Genomic DNA, 19,836 nt, shown 5'->3' on the forward strand with positions numbered 1-19,836 from the left:
CCTCGAGCCTCGCGCGGCGCGGGGGCGGCCCCGCAGCCTCACCGGGAGCTATTCCTGCTGTTGGGGTCCACTCCCTTGAAGGTGGTGGTGGTGGTCATGGTGCCGATGACCGAGGTAGGCTGGCGTGGGAGCACAGCGCCGAGTGGGCCGGGTCCGAGGGGCGCAGCGCAGCTCCCCACCGCGACGCCACCGACCGCTGCAGGAGCCTCCGCCGCCGCCTGCCTCGCCGGCCGCAGCCTTTATGAGGCTCGAAAGAGCCCGCCCCCGCCCTGCCGGTATTGGCCAATTCAAATAGCTCTTTTCGTTCCTATTGGTTCCCTGAAGTGCCAGGCATCGGGCGGCACCTCGCCGGGCTGCGGCGGCCCAGCTCAGCCTAAACCCGCCCCCTTCCTGGTCAGGGTAGGTCTCTGGAAGTTCCCCCTCCCCCACTCTCAAATCTCGGTGATGATTGGACAAAGGACAAACCTGCCGCGCTGGGCACAAGTTGTGCTCACTGTCACTTAAAAAAGTTACCTGACTGAGGGCAGCTCGCTCTGCCCCCCAAGCCCAGGGCAGATTGTCTTTACCATCCACTTATTTGCCTTATTCATGGGGAGATAGTAAGGGCACGCTCCTTAAGGGATGAAAATTACGGCTACAAATTGACATTCATTGACTACCTACTGTGTGTCCCGTTTGGAAACATGACAGTCTCAAAGCAGCAGCACTATGAGTCAGCAACAGAAAGCAAGCCAGCACGATCCCTTTGAAAACGACTGGAAATTCTTCACATTTTAATGTCACTGTTTAGCTGTCATGGGGTGGTGCATGTACTAGACCAAAATTACACGTCGTTCCGATGTGGAGGGCCTGTTCTAAGGCTGGTTAATGCTCGGCAGTGGGGAAGGGTCACCTCCCTTGCTACCAAGACTATGGAGCAGCCCTGGCCTCTGCAGCTGTTTATAACCCTGAAGTCATGGCTCTTCCACCTGTCTGGGTAAATCTATCCCTGCAACAAATGCGGACACCACTTGGAGGGCTCAAGAATGGCTGTTTCCACGATCGGAAGAGGAAAGGCTTGAGCACACAGGAGTGGAGGCCTTCCCACACCATGCATGTTTCCTCAAGGCAGACCCTTTTCAGTATTTCCATAAGAACTGAACAACATTCCACTCTGTGTGGCCTCCTCCTCCTTGATGGTTTGGAAGTTTGTATTCTTGGTTAACCTCTCTCCTGGGTTTTCATAAAGCCAGAGAGAAGTTCCCTCCTAGGAGGCATGGATCATGTCTTTATGTGCTGACCACTCATTTGAACTAAAATCTTCTCATTCTTTTTTTTTTTTTAGATTTTATTTTTAAGGCGCCTCCAATCTTCCCATTCTTAAAGGCTGGAAAACAAAAACCCTTTGGACCAAGTTGGCCAGTGAGCACGCATGCCCTTCTGGTGAGTATGGTCTTTCAGGCTCTCATAGGAGAAATCAGAATTTTAATCTGAATTTTAATCTGAACTCTTACCTTCTGAGCACTCATTTCCTCATTCGTAAAATAAGGACAAAACAGTATTTCAACTCCATAGAGTTGTAAATACAGTAATGGATGGAAAGTGCCTGGCTCCACACGTAGGAGGTCATCAAAGTGATAGCTTTGCTTATTACCAGACACACTCAGAAAGTAATTACAAACTTTTTAACGATCCGAAATTGTTTTTTATGTGTTAAATGCCGGGGTTGGGCAAATCTTCAGGTGGGTCCCTTTTGGTCTAAACTTTTGAGTTCATATTTGACTTGCTCTATTTCCTCCATCCCCTTTAGTGTAAAAGACAGATTGGTGCGGCCACACACTAGGCTGGAAACTGAAAAAGGTTTGGTTCTCCTCCCTTAAAGAGGCTTCTAGGTCATCTATGCTCTTGCTTCCTCGCCTATACATGGGATTAACAGCACCAATTCTATGTTGTTGTGAAGGGTTTGAAATGAGAATTTAAAAAATGTTGTACTTGGGGTAAATTAAAGCTTTCTATCAGAATAACCTATGAGCTCTTAAGGAATACAAATGATTGCCAGGCCCCCTCCAAGATCTCCGGAGTTGAAATTTCCTGGGGGGCAGGGCGAGGGTAGGGTCTATTCATGGATATCTTTAAGAAGTTAGCTTTCACACGTGGGTTGGACGGAGCACTTTTGCTTCAAAGGTAAGGGATCCGTCCTGGGAACCCTTTTAATCTAATGATTTGTAAAGAATAAAGTATATAAAACAGATAACTGATCAAGGCCACCTTAAGCAGGCCTGTTTGGTGCACTGGATTTTAAAGTAAAACTGCTAGGGGCGCCTGGGTGGCTCAGTCGGCTAAGCCTCCGACTTCGGCTCAGGTCAGATCTCACGTTTGTGGGTTCGAGCCCCACGTCAGGCTCTGTGCTGATAGCTAGCTCAGAGCATGGAGCCTGCTTCCGATTCTGTGTCTCCTTCTCTCTCTGCCCCTCCCCCTCTCATGCTCTGTCTCTCTCTGTATCAAAAATAAATAAAACATTTTAAAAAATTTAAAAAATAAATAAAATAAAGTAAAACTGCTAGAGGTGCCTGGCTGGCTCAGTCGGTATGACGTGTGATTCTTGATCTCAGGGTCATTAGTTCAAATCCCATATAGAGCTTACCTAAAACTAAATAAAAGAGATTCCTGCCTTAAATAAATAAATAAAATTGCCAAGAATTTCCAGAATAACAAGCCTTCCTATTTACTTGTTCATGTCCTACAGCAGTTTTGACTAAAACCAACCACACTCCCCCGTTCTGCCTCACCATGGGGACCTGGGGCAGAAGTGGTGGGATGCGTAACTGGGCTCTCATGACCTTTGCTCCAGATGACCGACTCAATTGAAAATGGGACATTACTGAAATTACATTGTTCAAAAGAGCAGCACAGATCAGATCAGGATCCAAAGATGCAAAAGAATGGCTGCTTCTAAAATCATAAAGGCCTGTCACTGCTTTCTAAAATACTTGTCTACGGCTCTGTATCTGTATAAGTTGTTCTGAACCCTTGGGTGAACCTAAAAACCTTAAGAAATAGAAGACAAATGAAGTCTTATGACAAGGAATGGTCCAACAGCTATTTCACGACTACAGCCATGTTTTCCAAACTTTTACAAAGCAGAATTCAAATATATAACCTAGATGAACAACAGAGCAGCAGTGACTGAAACCGAGCGGAAGATCCGAAATCCTGGCCCTTTCTGCTTCCCCGCCCCTGGCTGGCCCAACCCCATGGTCCCACTGCCCTACATGTATGTTCCGTTTTCATCTGTTTTTTAAATAAGGTGGAGGAGGAATGAGCAATTAGCCACATTCTGCATGACTTCTCATGCCTTGAAGCAATTAAGTACCCTTTGATTTCACCTAGCCCGGAGCTGCCACTTCTCTGCTACATTCAAACCACCAGTCAGTTACAGGTGGCTGGGTGGCTCAGTCAGTTAAGCTCCCAACTTCGGCTAAAGTCATGATCTCGCTGTTCCCGAATTCGAGCCCCGAGTCGGGCTCTGTGCTGACAGCTAGCTCAGAGGCTGGAGCCTGCTTCAGATTCTGTGTCTCCCTCTCTCTGCCCTTTCTCAAAAATATTTTTAAAATTCAAAAAATTAAAAAAAAAAAAAAACAGGGGCGCCTGGGTGGCTCAGTCGGTTAAGCATCCAACTTCTGCTCAGGCCATGATCTCACGGTTTGTGGGTTCGAGCCCCGCATCAGGTTCTGTGCTGACAGCTCGGAGCCTGGAGCCTGTTTCAGATTCTGTGTCTCCCTCTCTCTCTGCCCCTCCTTTGTTGGCACTCTGTCTCTCTCTGTCTCAAAAATAAAATGTTCCCAACAGGGCTTGGAAACCCAAAACTCAGAACACAATCTATTGTTCTGAAGCAAGTGCCAAGAGATTTTTACTATTTAAAATACTATTTACTATTTCAAAAATGTTTAAAAGCCCTGATAATTTTCCTTTAACACGGACAGAAGTCCTATTGGTTTAATTTGTTGATGGGTAATGTGGAGTTCTACTCAGGAATGCAATGTACAACTTACTCAAAACAGAATAATCTGGAGGTCGGTCTTCACCGCTTGCGCCTATGAAGCTCAAGCCTAAACGAAACACAAAAACACTAACATAGTGTCTCTTAGCTCTCAAATATCTAGTTTTGCATTGGATGTTACCAATTTTGTTCTGAATCCCCCATAATTTCAACCCCAATCTATTCCAGCACCCTAGAGATCTGTGCAAACTGCAGGGCTTCATTATTAGTATTTACTCTGCCAGGATTATGCAACCAGATTTGAACCAATTTCTTAGATTCATGTCTCTCCCTCTGATCCAACACACACATATACAGGTGGAGTCCACATGAAATTGCAGACATTTAATTACTTTTGACCTACAAGAACAGTAATTATTTATGTTCACCCATAGTTTAATACATCTTTTCTCTTTTTTCTTTCTTTTTCTCTTCAAGTAATCTCTATGCCCAGCGTGGGCCTCAAACTTATGAATCTGCGATCAAGAGTCGCATGCTTTACCGACTGACCCTGCCAGGCGCCCCAATACATTTTCTTCATATTTTCTATTCCTCCTATTATTAAAAGAAAATGCTGGCCTTCTGTTTTTGAACTTTGCAAAGTAGCTGAGTTACTGAATGATTCACTGACGGGTATTTCTAACAAGCTTTTCAACCCCAGGATCTCAGGGTGCCCCAAGTCACTTAAGTGTGACTTAACCACACATATCTACACTACATTCTGTATCCATCACTCCTGAAGCCAAATTTAGTACGCATCTGTCCATTCTTTTCTTAGCTGCATCCTCACACATACACACAAAGGCAGATCAACGCCACAGACAACTGAAGGATTTCATTTTCTCTTGAAACTCACTTGCCACAAAGCAAATCTGGGAAGTCTCAAACATGGAAAATGGCTGTCATGTTTTGACCTTCTGTCAAATGTAAACAAAACGGCACATAGGCTCTACCAGGTCCGACAGGCCACTATCCCGTCCTCTGTAATCACTGATCTGTGGAGGGAGAGCGTGATTCCTATTTTCCCATTATTTCCCCTTCCCGTCAGACTGAGCTGAATAAAATGGCGCGGATTAGGTTTGTTCACTTTACCCAATCCCATGCTACTATTTCTATATTGAATAAACAAGCAAAAACTCCCCTAACCCATCTGTCCTGCTCTCCTAGAGACGGATTTGGCCTCCTTTGCTAAAATTACAAAACATCAAACCGTTTAAAACAGCATTCCCTGGGAAATGTGAGAAAACTCTTTTCTTAATATTCCAAATTCTAGAACTTGAGACAAAGTTAGCCACCTAAACATGCCTTAAAAATACGAATTGCAAAGAAAGCAAACATTACACGACAACTCAGACTTTAAATTGTTTCATAAAGGCCCCGAGGGTAAGGGAAATCCTAAAATGATCTCATATGTAGTTCTGTAGTCACATGTCCCTGCTTACAGGGAAATAACACTCCACATTCCAAATAGATTAAATTCCTAACCTGTTTCTAAGTTCTATTCTGATTATGTTCCACTCTGAGGAACTCTTCATTAGCTAGCCACTGTGCAGACTGAAGTCCCGCTTCCATAAAACATGTGTACGTCCTACACACAGGAAGACTACCCCTTAAGTCATCACCTACAGAACCAGAATGTTGAAGCAGGTTAGGGATGAGTCTTTTGGTTCTTAAGAGTATTAGAGAATCATTAAAATCCTGAGGACTGTTTTTCTTTAGACTCATTAGGGTACCATGTAGCATTAAGCATTTGTTAAAACACCTAACATGACAACAATTGTATTGTTTTAAAAATGAATGGAAAAGCTTTGGCCTTTTTCATTTACGTGAAGCACAAGCGATCCTTACAGATTACGGTGTATTCTGCTGTAGCCTCGGCACCCTGACGGAGCCCTCACTGCAACACAGAAGATACTTTTCTTTAGAATTCAGTTCCTGGGAGGGACGGTGTTAGGCAGCTAAAATATTTATTACCTCATGTAATCTTCACCATAAGGCTCTTAACTCTCAAGAGTTGCAAGAATGAATGCCTCCCAGAATTGCTTCTCAATTTCATATCGCTTTGAAAATACATTTCCGGGCGTAGGGCCCAGGCATTGGTTCCTTTTTAAAGGCTCATCAGGGGATTCTGAAGCAAAACCTCAGTCATATTTAAAAGCAGCAGTATCTTAACTCAAAAACCATCCTCCGCAGGACAGCTGACCCTCTCTACACCGTACCGCCTGCAGGGGCCTTGGGGAACCCCGCCAGCAGGCTTCCCTCTTGTCCTGGGGTTCCACCTTCTACTGACGTCCGGCTGTCCCGTCCCACAAACTACACACTCTGACCGGGAATCTCTCTTTCAAACTGTTACTCCTCCCCATCTTCCCTTCAACCTCATCCCCTTCAGGGAGAATATAATCTGATCATCAGGTTAAAGGATTTCCCACAAAAACATCAAGCAAAACAACGAACCCAACAACTTGACACTCCTCATTTCTGAAAAGTTGCTAATACCTTTTGTTTGGGGTCAAGCGGCGTGTAGGAACAGGAGTGCTTTGGAACAAGAATGTTCTCATTTCTCTATACAGAACTGTGTTCGCTACTTTCAAGATAGATATGTAGGATATTACCAAGAGAGCAGTTAATCAAACTGGAAGTATAACTCCCATCATTTGAACCTCCCCTCCAGAGCCAAAATAAATAAAATGCCAAGATTACTTTCAGTAATTGTTTTCAACAATTTACTGATTTTCAAAGTGTTCTTTATAAAGTGCTCCAGTTGAGTGGGAGGTGGTGGTGGGGTAGCCGGAGGGGCTCAGGTTCAGCGTCCAACTCTTGATTTTGGCTCAGGTCATCAGGAGATAGAGCCCCGTGCTGGGCTCCGCTTGGGATTCTCTCCCTCCCTCTCCCTCTGCCCCTAGCGTGCTAGTGCTCTCTCTCTAATATAAATAAAACACTAAAAAAAAAGTGCTCCACAGGGACACCTGGCTGAGTCAGGAGAGTGGGCAATTCTTGATCTCAGGGTTGGGAATTCAAGAACCATGTTGGCTGTAAAGATTATTTAAAAATGAAAACAACAAAAAAGTGCTCCACAAATTTTTCCAGAGTATTTGTTTTCTTGGTAGCAACATATGTGAAATAGGGCGCGATCAACTATGAAAAGCAGTTCACTGAAGAACAGAAATAAGGTGAATCTTTAGTTATACACTGACCCAACTGCTAATCAGCTTCAACACACTATATTATCCATGTGCTTTCCCTGCTTTTCCCTCAGGTTTTTAAGATTCTATCAAGTATTTCTGTTGTTTCATATTGCCCCCCCCCAACATGGCAAAAGCTCATACATGACATTAGTTAGTAAATTCCTAATTAAACAAGAACCTAATTCAAATCCTTTTCATAATAAAGGTCTCTGGCTTGAATTTCAATCCGCATTTTTCATTTTTAAGGCACCGTCAAATTCCACCCCTCAACCGTACCTAGTGCAACAAATCAAGAGAGACATGCACTTACCAGCTCTCTCCTCGAGGGCAGGCTTCCCACAGTTACACAATATAAATTGTAGAAATTGGTTAACACTATACATATAGAAAAGTAAAAGATGTTGATTCGAGATTAACTCCTGTACATACAGAGTCAAAAATCTATGGAACAGGGTCACCGGGTTGGTTGAGCAGGTCAGAAGAGCATTTGATCATGAGGGTCATAAATTCAAGCTCCACGCTGGGTGTAGAGATTACTGAAATAAAATAAACTTTTAAAAAATCTATTGAACATCTTTGGGGAAGCTCACTCACCATAAAAATGGACATTAAAAAAAAAAAAGAGACCATATTACAGCAGTGGCAAACTAAATGAACGAATGACAAGACAGGATAGGAACAATGGGGACTTGACCCAAAAAGGCCTCGTTGTGAGGAGGTAGGACGTCTGCTTCTTGAGCGCCAACACGGCAGAACTCAATTTTATCAGGTATTAGACCTATTCTCCAGTCCTTATTTCAGAATTATCTCTGGACCTCTGCTTCCTTGGCTATAAAACAGGGGTTACAATTAAGTAATCTAAATCTTTCCGGCTCTAATATTCTGTTCATTGACTCTGATAGCGGTGAATTTAGACACCGTGGTGCCCTGCCTAGTTAAAGCCCTAAGAGCGGATACACGTAAATACCTCGTATCTCTCAACATCCTCAAGGAACAGAGACTCCACTTTGGGTTGGGGGATGTTTACTATCAGCCCGAGTTAGAATGGTCAAGGGATTGGGGCGCCTGGGAGCGGCTCTCAGTTTGTGAGATGGAGCTCCGCATCACTGGGCTCTGCACTGACAGGGCAGAGCCTGCTTGGGACTCTCTCTCCCTCCCCCTCTCTCAAAATACATAAACATAAAAAAAAAAAAAAAAAAAGGTTAAGTGGTTTATCGCATAGTCAGCAAAATCACGGCTTCTTCCTAGCTGCATGTACCAACCCACCCTGCCAGGCGGTGTTCCGGAGAAGACAACTTGGGAGTGAATCCACAACACCATGACCCAATTTTTTGTGCCAGTGAAGCTGCAGATTTGGAACTCAGCTTACTGAGCAAAGAGGCTGAAACATCTAATCATTTACACACTGTTATGCTTTGTTTTGCATCTGTTAGTTCTTCCTTGAAGTGTTTCTTCTAGCAGGCCTACTCATTTCGGGGTTCTTGCTAAGCTTCAACTTTTCTTAGTATTCTTCAGAATAAAGAAAACAGCTCATTTTAAACAAGAAGTTTATTTAAACAACAAGACGCTTGACTTGAAGGGAAAACTATCTAGGATTCATTTCTTTTAGAGTAATTTATCCCTACTTAAAGACAGATTGCCCTACATGTAACAGCTACGTACAAAAAAGTTATAAAATTGTCCTTGGTTTTACAATGATAAATGAAAAACATTAAAATTCTCCAATCGAACAAGGTATGCAAGGATTTTTATGTTGTTCTTTTTTTTGTTAAACAGTGAGAGCAAAATAACTTACTGGAATATAAAGGTAAGAGCTGAATGAGCATGCCACTAATGGAGAAAGGGGGTATTTTCACAGAACCAGTATTTTTCCCCATCCCATCTCCATTTGATGTCGATCAAAACATACCATTGGCCATTTAGTTAAAAAAAAAATGCAAAATGCTTTTGCACATACACAGTTACTTTATGTACAATAAAGGAATGGGGAAGGGGAAATGAAAGAATAGAGAAAACTATACTGTAGTAGTCAGGATGTGGTGGAACCAAATTGCGGTTTTTAATTGAGAATGTCTTCTTGGTCTGGAGGAACAGAGTTCTGGAGTAAAGTAGCAGGTTCCCTTTTTAGTAGACACCTCCTGTCTGCTGCTGGAACACATCAATTGTATCTTCATCCTCCATTTCCAACTAGCATAAAAGAGAAAAAAACAAAACAACAACAAAAAAAACAAAGGGAGGGTCACGGATTATCAGCTTTTAAATCTGTAACCATCAGACTTAAGTGCCCTGAAAAACTGCACAAGTTCCACCCAATTCCAGTGTTCGTCATTTTTAGACATCCTGTAGTTTAATGTTGCATCACACTTAGGTTTAAATTAATTTTTCACTTGGGCTTCTTAAATGAAGATTATAGAAAACTTAGTTTGGAAGTGAAAATGTCCATGAGTTAAATCATAAATCCCCTAATATTGAAAATAAAAAGGATATACAATAAAACCACAAAATAAATGGGAATAAGAATGGTATGTGTAAAAGGATCTCACTGCAATATGGTTTAAATGAGCAAGACTGGAAACAACCTAAATATCAATAAAAATTCAAAGAAAGGGCTGCCTCAGTTGCTCAGGTAGGTTAAGCGGCAGACTCTTGATTTTGGCTCAGGCCGTGATCTCAAGGTTTGTGGAATGAATCCCCTCATCAGGCTCTGCCGTGCTTGGGATTCTCTCTCTTCCTCTCTGTCCTTCCCCTGCTTGCATGAGTGCCCTCTCTCTCAAAATAAAGAAATAAACATTAAAAAGAAAACTCAAAAAAATACAGTACATTCTTACATGAAATACCATAGTTATTAAAAAGTAGATTAAAAAAAAAAAGTAGATTTAAGTGTGCAGAAATGGAACGATCCTTAAGATCTAGTATTACACTAAAAACAAACTTAAAAAATAGGCAGCAAAAGCGGTAGTATAATTACATTTGTTTCTAAAAGCGTGCGCACCCGAGCGTGTGAGTGCACCCCACGACTAGCCCCTCGCACATGCAGAGCACAGTGGTTGTCTCTGTGCAAGGGAAGGCTATGGGCAAGAAAAAACAAATTTAAATTTTAAAATACTATTTGCAAGCTAAGTTTTGCAAGGTTCACTACCCACGCATTGTACAAAAAACAACCATGTTTAGAGAAGAAAGGTCTTGGTAAGTATGGTAACACTGTAAAAGAAATAATCTTTGTAATAGTTTATTATGCTGATAATTACCCGTGAAAAATACTTTCTAAAAACTGGTAATTTTGAAAACAAAACAAGAACCCTACGTACATAAAGACAAGAAAGGAAATCATTTCTAGCACAGTTCAAATATACTAAAAGTAAGGCTATTGCATTAAAATGTTAATGACTAAGCCTCAATTCCCTCTTTTGTAAAAGGAAATAGCATTCAGTTAAAAGAATTAAATGAGTCGAAGAAAGTTAAGTATTTAACAGAATGCTGGGCACATAATTATATTACTATTAAAATTGGTCATTAAGATATTGTAATTTATCATAATTCTGCTATTTAATATGGGAGAATAATTCTAAAATGAAATCAGCTTCATTCTACACTGAATTCAATTTCAAATACTAAAATGAGTTCAATTCCAAATTCAGGGGCGCCTGGATGGCTTCAGTCGGTTGAGTGTCTGACTTCAGCTCAGGTCATGATCTCATAGCTTGTGACTTTGAGCCCCATGTCGGGCTCTGTGCTGACAGCTCAGAGCCTGGAGTCCCTTCTGATTCTGTGTCTCCCCTGCTCATGCACACGCTCTCTTTCTCTCTCAAAAATGAATAAACATCAAAAAAAATTCCAAATTCAATTTGAAGATTTTACAGTGCAGTTCTGAGAAAATCCTCACAGTTAACATCTGCAGCTAGCGCTGCAGAAACAAGAACCTTTTTTTACGGTGGTGGGCGAGAGCATGGTAAGACAGAAAATACATCCTCGACATCAGAGTTTAGCATAATAGGTTTTTATTCTTTTTAAACCATGAAAACATGTCTTCAGCCTCTCCAGTGAAATAAAACTCCTGGGATGTTAAATTTCATAGTGAAACTTGAAATGCCTTCAAAGGATGAAAGTGTTTTTCCTGTCTCTCTTTCACCGAGAGAATTCAGCTCCTCCTTGTGGCTCCATACTATAATTGCTTCTTAGAGACTCACTGAGGGAAAATTACTTCAAGATATTCTTCCCTCAACTACTTAGACATTTCAAATTGTTTAAGTTTATCAACAAAACCACAGCCAGGGTGGGCTGTTTCACTCGTACCATAAATATTACTTGCTAGTTTTTATGGAGTGATAAAAACAAACTCAAAAGAAAAAGAGCTCCAATTTAAATTTCTATCAAAATATTTTTTCCCCAAACTAGAAGTCTTAAGTGGAACCTCAGAGGGTAAAAAGAAACCAAGACAAAGAGCTTCTGCCACAGAAGACAGCCCAGCTGATCCTGTACAAAGTGACAGAACTGAAGTAACACGTAAAGAGATTAAAGGATCAGACAGTGTCACCTTTTGCAGAAGGCTTTGGAAAGCCATCTATTTTCAAGAACCCTACTGGTCAAGCTAAGCCATCAGGAGACTTGCAGTTGGGAGCCCCAAGATCCCTTCAGTCGACAAGGACAAGTGAAAAAGAATTCAGCATGAGAAGTTAAAACGGTCAGATCGACAGCTAGCCAATCACCCGTGGGGGGCCTGCAGCCTGATCAAGAACTGCGGCATCGGAAACAACATTCTGAATTATGTTCTCCGAATGATGCTGGCAATAGGGAGGATTAAAAGCAACTAAATGACCTGTTATCTTTACAAAATGGTAACTGAGTATTTAAAAACCTCAGACATTTCCTGAGCAAATACTAACATTAACATTCCTATTGTTTTCCTTCTGTGCCCCTTTGCTCATTTTTACATAGTTTTCAACTCTGGTGAAGAACTATATTCCAATGACTAACAGTTCACAAATTAATAAACAAGACTGCTGAGCAAATTACAAAACACACTGACCTCTCTAGCTAGCACAAAGAGATTTTTACCTGTGCAGGTGTGTCTGTTTCATTGATTGGTTGCCCATCAAATCGGAATCTGATCTGCCTCATTGACAAACCCTACAACAGAGTTTAAAAGCAGTAAGAATGCAAAGAAACAGTAAGAACTGAAACCATATGCATATTTAACCGCAAATATATTTTTTAGAAGACCCAAATAATCATCAATACATTAACACTTCTATGTGGTTAAAAAGAGTTGGTATGATTTTCACTTTCCTTGAATCATGTTTGGTTTTCTTTGGAAAAGTGATCTTTTTTTAAAAAAGGTCTTTTTAAAAAAGTTGTTTTGCTTTTGAAACCAAAGCTTGGACAGATCATACCTTAAGTCAAACAGTACATGTAAATGAATTAGAAAGATACTGAAAAGAAATTTAAAGTAACAGATACTCCAGCAACATTCTTCCATGCATGCTAAAGAGCTCTCCAAAAGGGGGGGAAATACCCTAATAATGAAAACTGAAATCACCTAAGTTAGTGTAATGATTAAGTTTGCATTAAAGCTACTTTCTCTTCATTTCTATCCAAACAGCTTCTATCACTAAGTCAGAGTAACTGGTGTCCCAACCCAGCACCATGCTAGGGACAACACAGGAACTCAACAAATTTTTACCCTTGGGTGGGCAGGACATTTCCACTAAAACTGTCCTAAATCATTCATAAGCACACAAGCTTGGAACAATGGACTAGTTAAAAAGAAACACCTGCTTTTTAAATTCCTTTTTCATAGTAACCCTGACCAACAATTATTGGCATTCTCACTAAAAAGTAAGCTCTAGGAGGGACATGAACCTAAGACTGTCTTGCTTACACTGTATTCCTCGAACATAGTAGGTGCTCACGGGTATATGTTACTGATGAAATAAAATGGACGAAATGCAATTTCCACCTTACCATGATTCATTTTATTTAAAAATAAATCTAGGGGCGCCTGGGTGGCTCAGTCAGTTAAGGGTTCAGCTTCGGCTCAGGTCATGATCTCACAGTTCGTGGGTTCGAGCCCTGCATCAGGCTCTGTGCTGACAGCTAGCTCAGAGCCTAGAGCCTGGAGCCTGCTTCGGATTCTGTATCTCCCTCTCTCTCTGACCCACCCCTGCTCACGCTGTCTCTCTCTGTCTCTCAAAAATAAATTTAAAAAAACATTTAAAAAATTTTTAAATCTAAAATTACTAAGTTGAATAGCTTCATTACAAAAAAGGAATTTAAAATTTGTATTACTAGAGTTTTAGCTTCAAGAAATTTTTATATGTACTTAAGGAGGTAAATGAGCCTAAGCCTGCCCCTTCTGCAAAGCAGATTCCAAGGTTTTACAAATCATTACCTACCTGACACAGGGGTAGGGAGAAGGGGAAAGGAACAAAAGTAGCAAAGCTGTTGGGAACTGCAGCCAAACGAAGACATGAAAATAAAGTTATCTCTGGAGATATGCTGTGTACATATTAACTGGAAAAGCAGGGTAGGATGCGTAAGAAGCATCCTACAAAAAAAAAATCACTCCTATATCATATTCGAATCACAAACTGTAATTACTGTTACACAGACCTCTCGGCTTCAATTTACTTAAGGGAAAATTAAACTGAGTTCCTAGGACTAGAATACTGAAACAAAGTGCTCAATAAATACTTATAGGACACTTGTATTCCTTTAACAAAGATTCACTGCATCTGTCTTTAAAACGACTTCTAACATGAAGATCGTAGTAGTTTCCTTTACAAACCCTGGCCTTTGACACACGGCACTCTCAGACTAGCCTGTCTTAAGGAATACAAGCAATTCCCAGACCAGATACGGGATATCCACAACCTTAACTCATTCCTCATGGCACCCAAATTTAATCTGTGATTCTGCAAAGCAACCAGAATTAAATGCCAAGCCATGAACTACTGATTACATACATGCAAACACTCCACTGAAGACCCACTGCTTTAATAAAATACTAAGCCATACATACTGGATTTTTCCTCTACTACATCCACTAGTAAGGTCCTAAGGTCAATGGCATGGCCGTTCAAAACAAGGGGGGGGGGTAGACACAGGTCAAAGCATATAACGTGCTCACTTCATGCTTTTCCTTATCAATAAAAGCTTTTACTTTGATACAGATCAAAAATCCGAAATTCAGGAAACTTGCCTTTCCAATTCCATAAATCGTTGTCAACTCAAACAACGAATTTACATTAAACCAGTATTTATTTGGGTTCCACTCCCGAAAAAATCTTATCTCTGAGCTTTGGCTCAGAGATGTGCCACAGTAGAGCTGTGTGAGGTTAGCTCTTTGGATCCCCATTCCCTCATTTCACAAAAATGAACTGGAATCAACCAATGAATCAATCTCTGCTCTCTGAAGCCATCTGACACTCCATGAAATAATCTATTATAGTAAATGCACACTAGAATGAAGTCGTATGCTCTCAGCAGAAGGCTACATGGCAACAAAGTGGGCAAACTCTAATTCTACATACGAATAGAAAACTTATTCACAATCCAACCTCTGGAGACAGCTTGAATGTTCACTATCATTTTACAAACATTTACTGAAGACATTCTATATACCAGGTACTGGTTTACGCCCTAAAGAAATCATGAACAAAAAGGCCCTATGCTCATGGAGCTTACATTTTAATGGAGACACAAATATAGATCAATGCAAAAGACAGCTGAGGACCAAGTGATGGGAACAGAGGCACTCTGAATTAATCAGAAAGGTCTCCCAGGTTAGTGATTGAGCAAGAGTGGAATAAAATGGTTGAGGGTTCAGCACTATCCAAGACAAACACAATGTGGCAGCTGTTTCTGCCAAAAAGGTCCTGTCCCTGTGCTTAAAAAAAAATCACTGTTTTACACTAGGGGATGTGGATATGGATATGCCACATAAGCAATTTTAAAATTTCTAATTGCCACATTAAAAGCAGGTAAATTCTGTTTTAACTTGACACAGTAAAAAATCCTATTATTTTAATATGTGACTGACATTTGAAGTTGAGTACTTTTCTCTTTACTATGAGTTTTCAAAGTCTGACATATACTGTGCACTTTACAGCATTTATTAATTTGGCTAGCCATGTTTCAGTTGGTAAACAGTCACACGGGGCTTGTGACTGCTGTTTTGAACAGCACAGATTTCAGCAGAGAATAGAATTTGTTGATGGATTTTTATTATAGGAGTTATGAAGCATCATCAGGATGATCCCAAGTCTTTCACCTCCCACCTAGATGCAAAATAGTGCTATTTACTGAGCTGGACACCAGAGAAAAAGATTCTAGGAGTGGAATCAAGAGACTTCTTTTGCATGTTCAGTTTGAGATGCCTATTAGACATCTACTGGAACTCCTCCAAAGATACAAAGCCAAATGAGTTCATCAGAAAGTATGAACATTCAATTAATCTTGATAGGAAATCCTTACTCAAGAATCCTCAACTGTCCAAAAAAAAAAAAAAACCTTAGCTATGCAAAATTTGGTTGCATAAACATTTAGACTTTTGAAAGGCTCTATCTATACTTAAAAAGCAAGGACTCAGGGGCACCTAGGTGGCTCAGTCAATTAAGCATCCCACTCTTGGTTTCAGCTCAGGTCATGATCTCATGGCTCATGAGAAAAAGCCCCTAGATTCTCTCTTCTTCTCTCAGCCCCTCTCCCACTGGCTCACGCTCTCTCAAAATAAATACCTTTTTAAAAAAAGGGGTGTGTGTGTGTGTGTGTGTGTGTGTGTGTAATTAGAGTTTGCCCACTTTGTTGCCATGTAGCCTTCTGCTGAGAGCATACGACTTCATTCTAGTGTGCATTTACTATAATAGATTATTTCATGGAGTGTCAGATGGCTTCAGAGAGCAGAGATTGATTCATTGGTTGATTCCAGTTCATTTTTGTGAAATTAATCAATCCAATTAGGTGATACTTCTTCAACTCCCTCTTCCTTAGAATGAGATAATGAAACATTTGAAAAGTAAACAGGGATCTTGTTTCAGCCAAAACTCCGAGGTTATTCTCAACTTAAAAGGAAAATGAAAACAAATCTTTTAAAATTCTTCCTGGATCCTATCTTCAAATCATACTAGCATTCTGAGTGATATGCAGTGGAATTACTTTTTTTTATGGATTGCCAATGCTTCTTTTTCCCATACTGCAAATAAGAATGGCCCCAAGTTTACTCAACTTAAACCTAACTGAAAAATTCACAAAAAACTTTATTTACATAAGTAATAGACTATATTTAACACACCAGGAAAACCTGGTTGATTGACTGGCTCATTCAATCTTCTAGATGTCTTATAAAGAGCATCTGCAATGCAGGATGTGCTATGTCTGGTTTTCTGGTACATATAATGCCCCAGCACATGGTAAGTATCTGGTAAGTATCAGGTAAGTTAAAAGCTCTTTTGAGGCCCTTACAGGAAATACAGGAAGTCTTAAATAAGAACATTTTAGGATAGAGATTATCAATAGAGATGTATAACAAAATATTAGTGGTTAAATCTAGGTGGTGAGCACAGGAGTATTCAACGCAGTTTTTTCAACTCTGCACTACGTTTGAGTTTTCATATTAAGTGTTGAAAAATATGACCATCTAAAACCTAAAATTTATGGGGCATCTAGGTGGCTCAGTCAGTTAAACAACCAACTTCGACTCGGGTCATGACCTCTCGGTTCATGAGTTCGAGCCCCACTGGGCTCTTTGGTGTCAGCATGGAGTCACTTCAGATCCTCTGCCCTCCCCACTTCTCTGCCCTCCCGTTTGCCCCTCTCCATAAATAAATATTTAAAAAAATAAAATCTAAAATTTAGTAATGAGGAAAAATAGGCAGAAAATTTTGTTGAAAACCACTCTATCTATGCATGCTTCTATTTTGTAAAAGGTGTGCTTCATAAAAGTTCTACGAGATGATTACCTTTTAAAATCCCTCTCTAACCTGAAGGGGCACTAGTGTTCAAATATGGAAGATGCTAAAGCAAAAATTCTTTAGCACAACTAGAAAGTACATATTTACTAGTTGTTTAAGTGGATTTCACCAAAATTCTTCAAACAAGAAAGAGTACACTAAAAACTCTATCTTTTCAGGGAAGTGTAATTTACAAGTGAAGATAAAAGCATTATAGGCACAGTATTCTTACTATAAATTATCATATATACATTGGACATAAAATAAAGCTTCAATCTCAAAAAGAAGTTAATCTTCAGTTTCTTCCAAATGTCCTTAGATCTCAGGGAGGAATTCCAACTATCAGCTCAAACTCAACCTCTCAACGTAGGTTTAAATCTTACTCTATTTTGAGTCTACTTTTAGAACAATTATTTGCAATGCTGACAACTTATTGTAGTCTAAAAGAATGACCTTCCCAACTTTTATAGGTTATATATTCAGGGTTGAATTTAAAAAATACTTCTTCCAGGTTATTGTTAACTGATCCGGGTACCAGAGTTTTTGTTATATTTGCAAAAAGTCATCTTTAAAGTTGCCTCTGTATTGTCAGACTCAACCTCACAAAAGGAAGCCTCTTTGTTCTAAACGCTGCATTCACCTCACAGCATCTATTCGGTTCAACTTCCTCTTTTTGCAATCTATTTACTAATTTCTGAGCAAAATGCAAATGTCCCTATAACACAGGAGTGTTTTTGTCTGACTCAGGAGGTTAAATTTCTTGACCTCTACTATTAAGAAAATATGACAGTTTTACATGCTTCAGGGAAACTGTAACGTCGTTAAACTCACAATTTAACTTTATTTCCAAACTGGTTTAAATGCTCAAAATGAAGCATTCTGACACCACTCAAATTTTAAATAAATTAAAAAAAAAAAAAAAAAGAAGCCTGAAAAAAAATTTTATCAAGTTCATCCTAATTTTCTTATAAAAGTAAGACTACATCCCCTGGGGAACTAATCGCATGTTGTCAAAGTAACGTGAGGCGTTCTGGCACCGGACTAGAATCACAGAGCATGCTAATCAAACCTTCCTAAGGGTTTTCTCAAAGCATCAACATGCCAAGTGCATGATAAATTTGATATGTCAGGTACATAAGGCATTCATTCCACCAAACAAGTCTATTATAATAAAATTATGCCAGTCTAGTTTCTACTCTCAAAAAAATAAGGTTTTTAAAAAACACGTTTTATTGGAAGTGCATATGTCAGTTCCTCACCTGCCGTTCACAATAGGCTTTCATTAGTTTGCTAAGTGGTGTATGCCTCTTAATCTTAAACTGCACCACAGAACCATCCTGCCCCGCCACCTTCAAATTAATATGATCGTTGTTCTCGGTCTTGACTCCTTCCTGTTGAAAGAAAAATAAAAGTGTAATTTGGAAAATGTGAAAAACCAACACCTTTCAAAGCAGCAGCCGCCCAACTTGCTTCAGAAATCAACAGGTTTCTCATTCTGCGTGATAAAAGAGCATACAGCTGAAAACAGCCGCTGCAATCAATCTGAAAGATGAAAATTCCTGGAGCAACGACATTAAATAGCTGTCACAGAAACAGAAAAGGAGCCTTACATGCAATACCATCAGCGATTAACAATCGATTTTTAAAGATGGGTCCCACTCAATTTACTGTCAAGAGCTCCTGAATCTTAATTTTCTAAAAGGGCAATTTTCTCTCTCTCTCTCAAAGTATGTTTCCCCTAAAAAGATTTAAAATAAGTGCCCTTTCCCTTTACAAAGTGTTTTAAGTACAGAATGCAAGGATAAATATCTAGAAGTTGGAACTGAAAACTCATTACAACTCTCCTGTTAAAAAGTTACAAACTCTGTGTAATAACTTAGGTCTCAACTACTTAAAAAAAAAAAAAAACCTAATTGATGAGCATCCGTCGCTTCTCACTCAGAGCAGCGGTAATAACCTAGAACTACTATTACTGTTCGCCTCTATGAGCAGCCTCATTTCTGTTTATTTTCAGTTCAGAGCTCTTCTCTCCCCTCCCCTTTGTTGTCATGGTCAAATGCAGTTTTCTTCCAAGACATTCCAAGTCTTCCTTGTAAATTCTGACCCTACATGAAGTTCACCAAAATCAAGAGTGGATGGAAATCTGTAGCCCCAAGTCACTTCGGAAAGGAAGGGGGAGGGGGTGTCACAAAACAAATCAAACGGAGGTGCCGTGTGCCAGGAAGAAGCGTGTGCCCGAGTCCTCACGGGAAGAGCCTCCCGGTGCCTCAAAACCCGCGTTAAAAAGTTAAGCCCTACCAAGTCCTTCTGCTGGCACAGCTGCCTCCCAACTTCTCGGAACCGCACGGTCTCCGCAGGCTAGGGGTCATCTGGCTCGCAGGGAAAAGCCCCTGCCCAGCCCCCCGGGGACCCGGAGGCCATCAAAGTGGGAAACACTCCCCGGGAGTCCCCGAACCCCCGGCCCCTCGCGACGGCACGATGGGGAACCCCCATCGACAGCCCATTGATTCGCCCCGAGCCCTCACCAGGCCACCGCGGCCCGGGGCAAGGGTCCCCAGATGCCCGCAGCCCCCCTCGCCTGAGGGGGAAGCCCCGGGTGGAGGGAACTCCCCGCCACCCCGAAGGCGGCAACACCCGCCGCGGCCCGGCGCGGGGTCCGCGGAGGGTGGGGACACCGCGCGCCCTA

General features: G+C 40.9%; 2 protein-coding genes across 2 annotated transcripts in view; both read right to left on the reverse strand.

The window, feature by feature from the left end:
- The window catches only part of JPT1 (Jupiter microtubule associated homolog 1), a 16,977-nt gene extending 16,730 nt beyond the window's left edge, over positions 1 to 247 (reverse strand). The window contains exon 1 of the mRNA XM_029928394.1: positions 43 to 247. Coding sequence (XP_029784254.1) covers positions 43 to 98 — 56 coding nt within the window. The 5' untranslated portion in view covers positions 99 to 247. The remainder of the gene's footprint in view (positions 1 to 42) is intronic.
- Positions 248 to 8,733: 8,486 nt separating this feature from the next.
- The window catches only part of SUMO2 (small ubiquitin like modifier 2), an 11,918-nt gene continuing 815 nt past the window's right edge, over positions 8,734 to 19,836 (reverse strand). The window contains exons 2-5 of the mRNA XM_029927084.1: positions 19,449 to 19,508; positions 18,410 to 18,541; positions 12,259 to 12,330; positions 8,734 to 9,390 (exon numbers count right to left, since the gene is read on the reverse strand). Coding sequence (XP_029782944.1) covers positions 9,328 to 9,390; positions 12,259 to 12,330; positions 18,410 to 18,541; positions 19,449 to 19,508 — 327 coding nt within the window. The 3' untranslated portion in view covers positions 8,734 to 9,327. The remainder of the gene's footprint in view (positions 9,391 to 12,258; positions 12,331 to 18,409; positions 18,542 to 19,448; positions 19,509 to 19,836) is intronic.

The sequence above is a fragment of the Suricata suricatta genome, chromosome 17, assembly GCF_006229205.1.
Source record: "Suricata suricatta isolate VVHF042 chromosome 17, meerkat_22Aug2017_6uvM2_HiC, whole genome shotgun sequence".
NCBI classification, from domain to species: Eukaryota; Metazoa; Chordata; class Mammalia; order Carnivora; family Herpestidae; genus Suricata; species Suricata suricatta.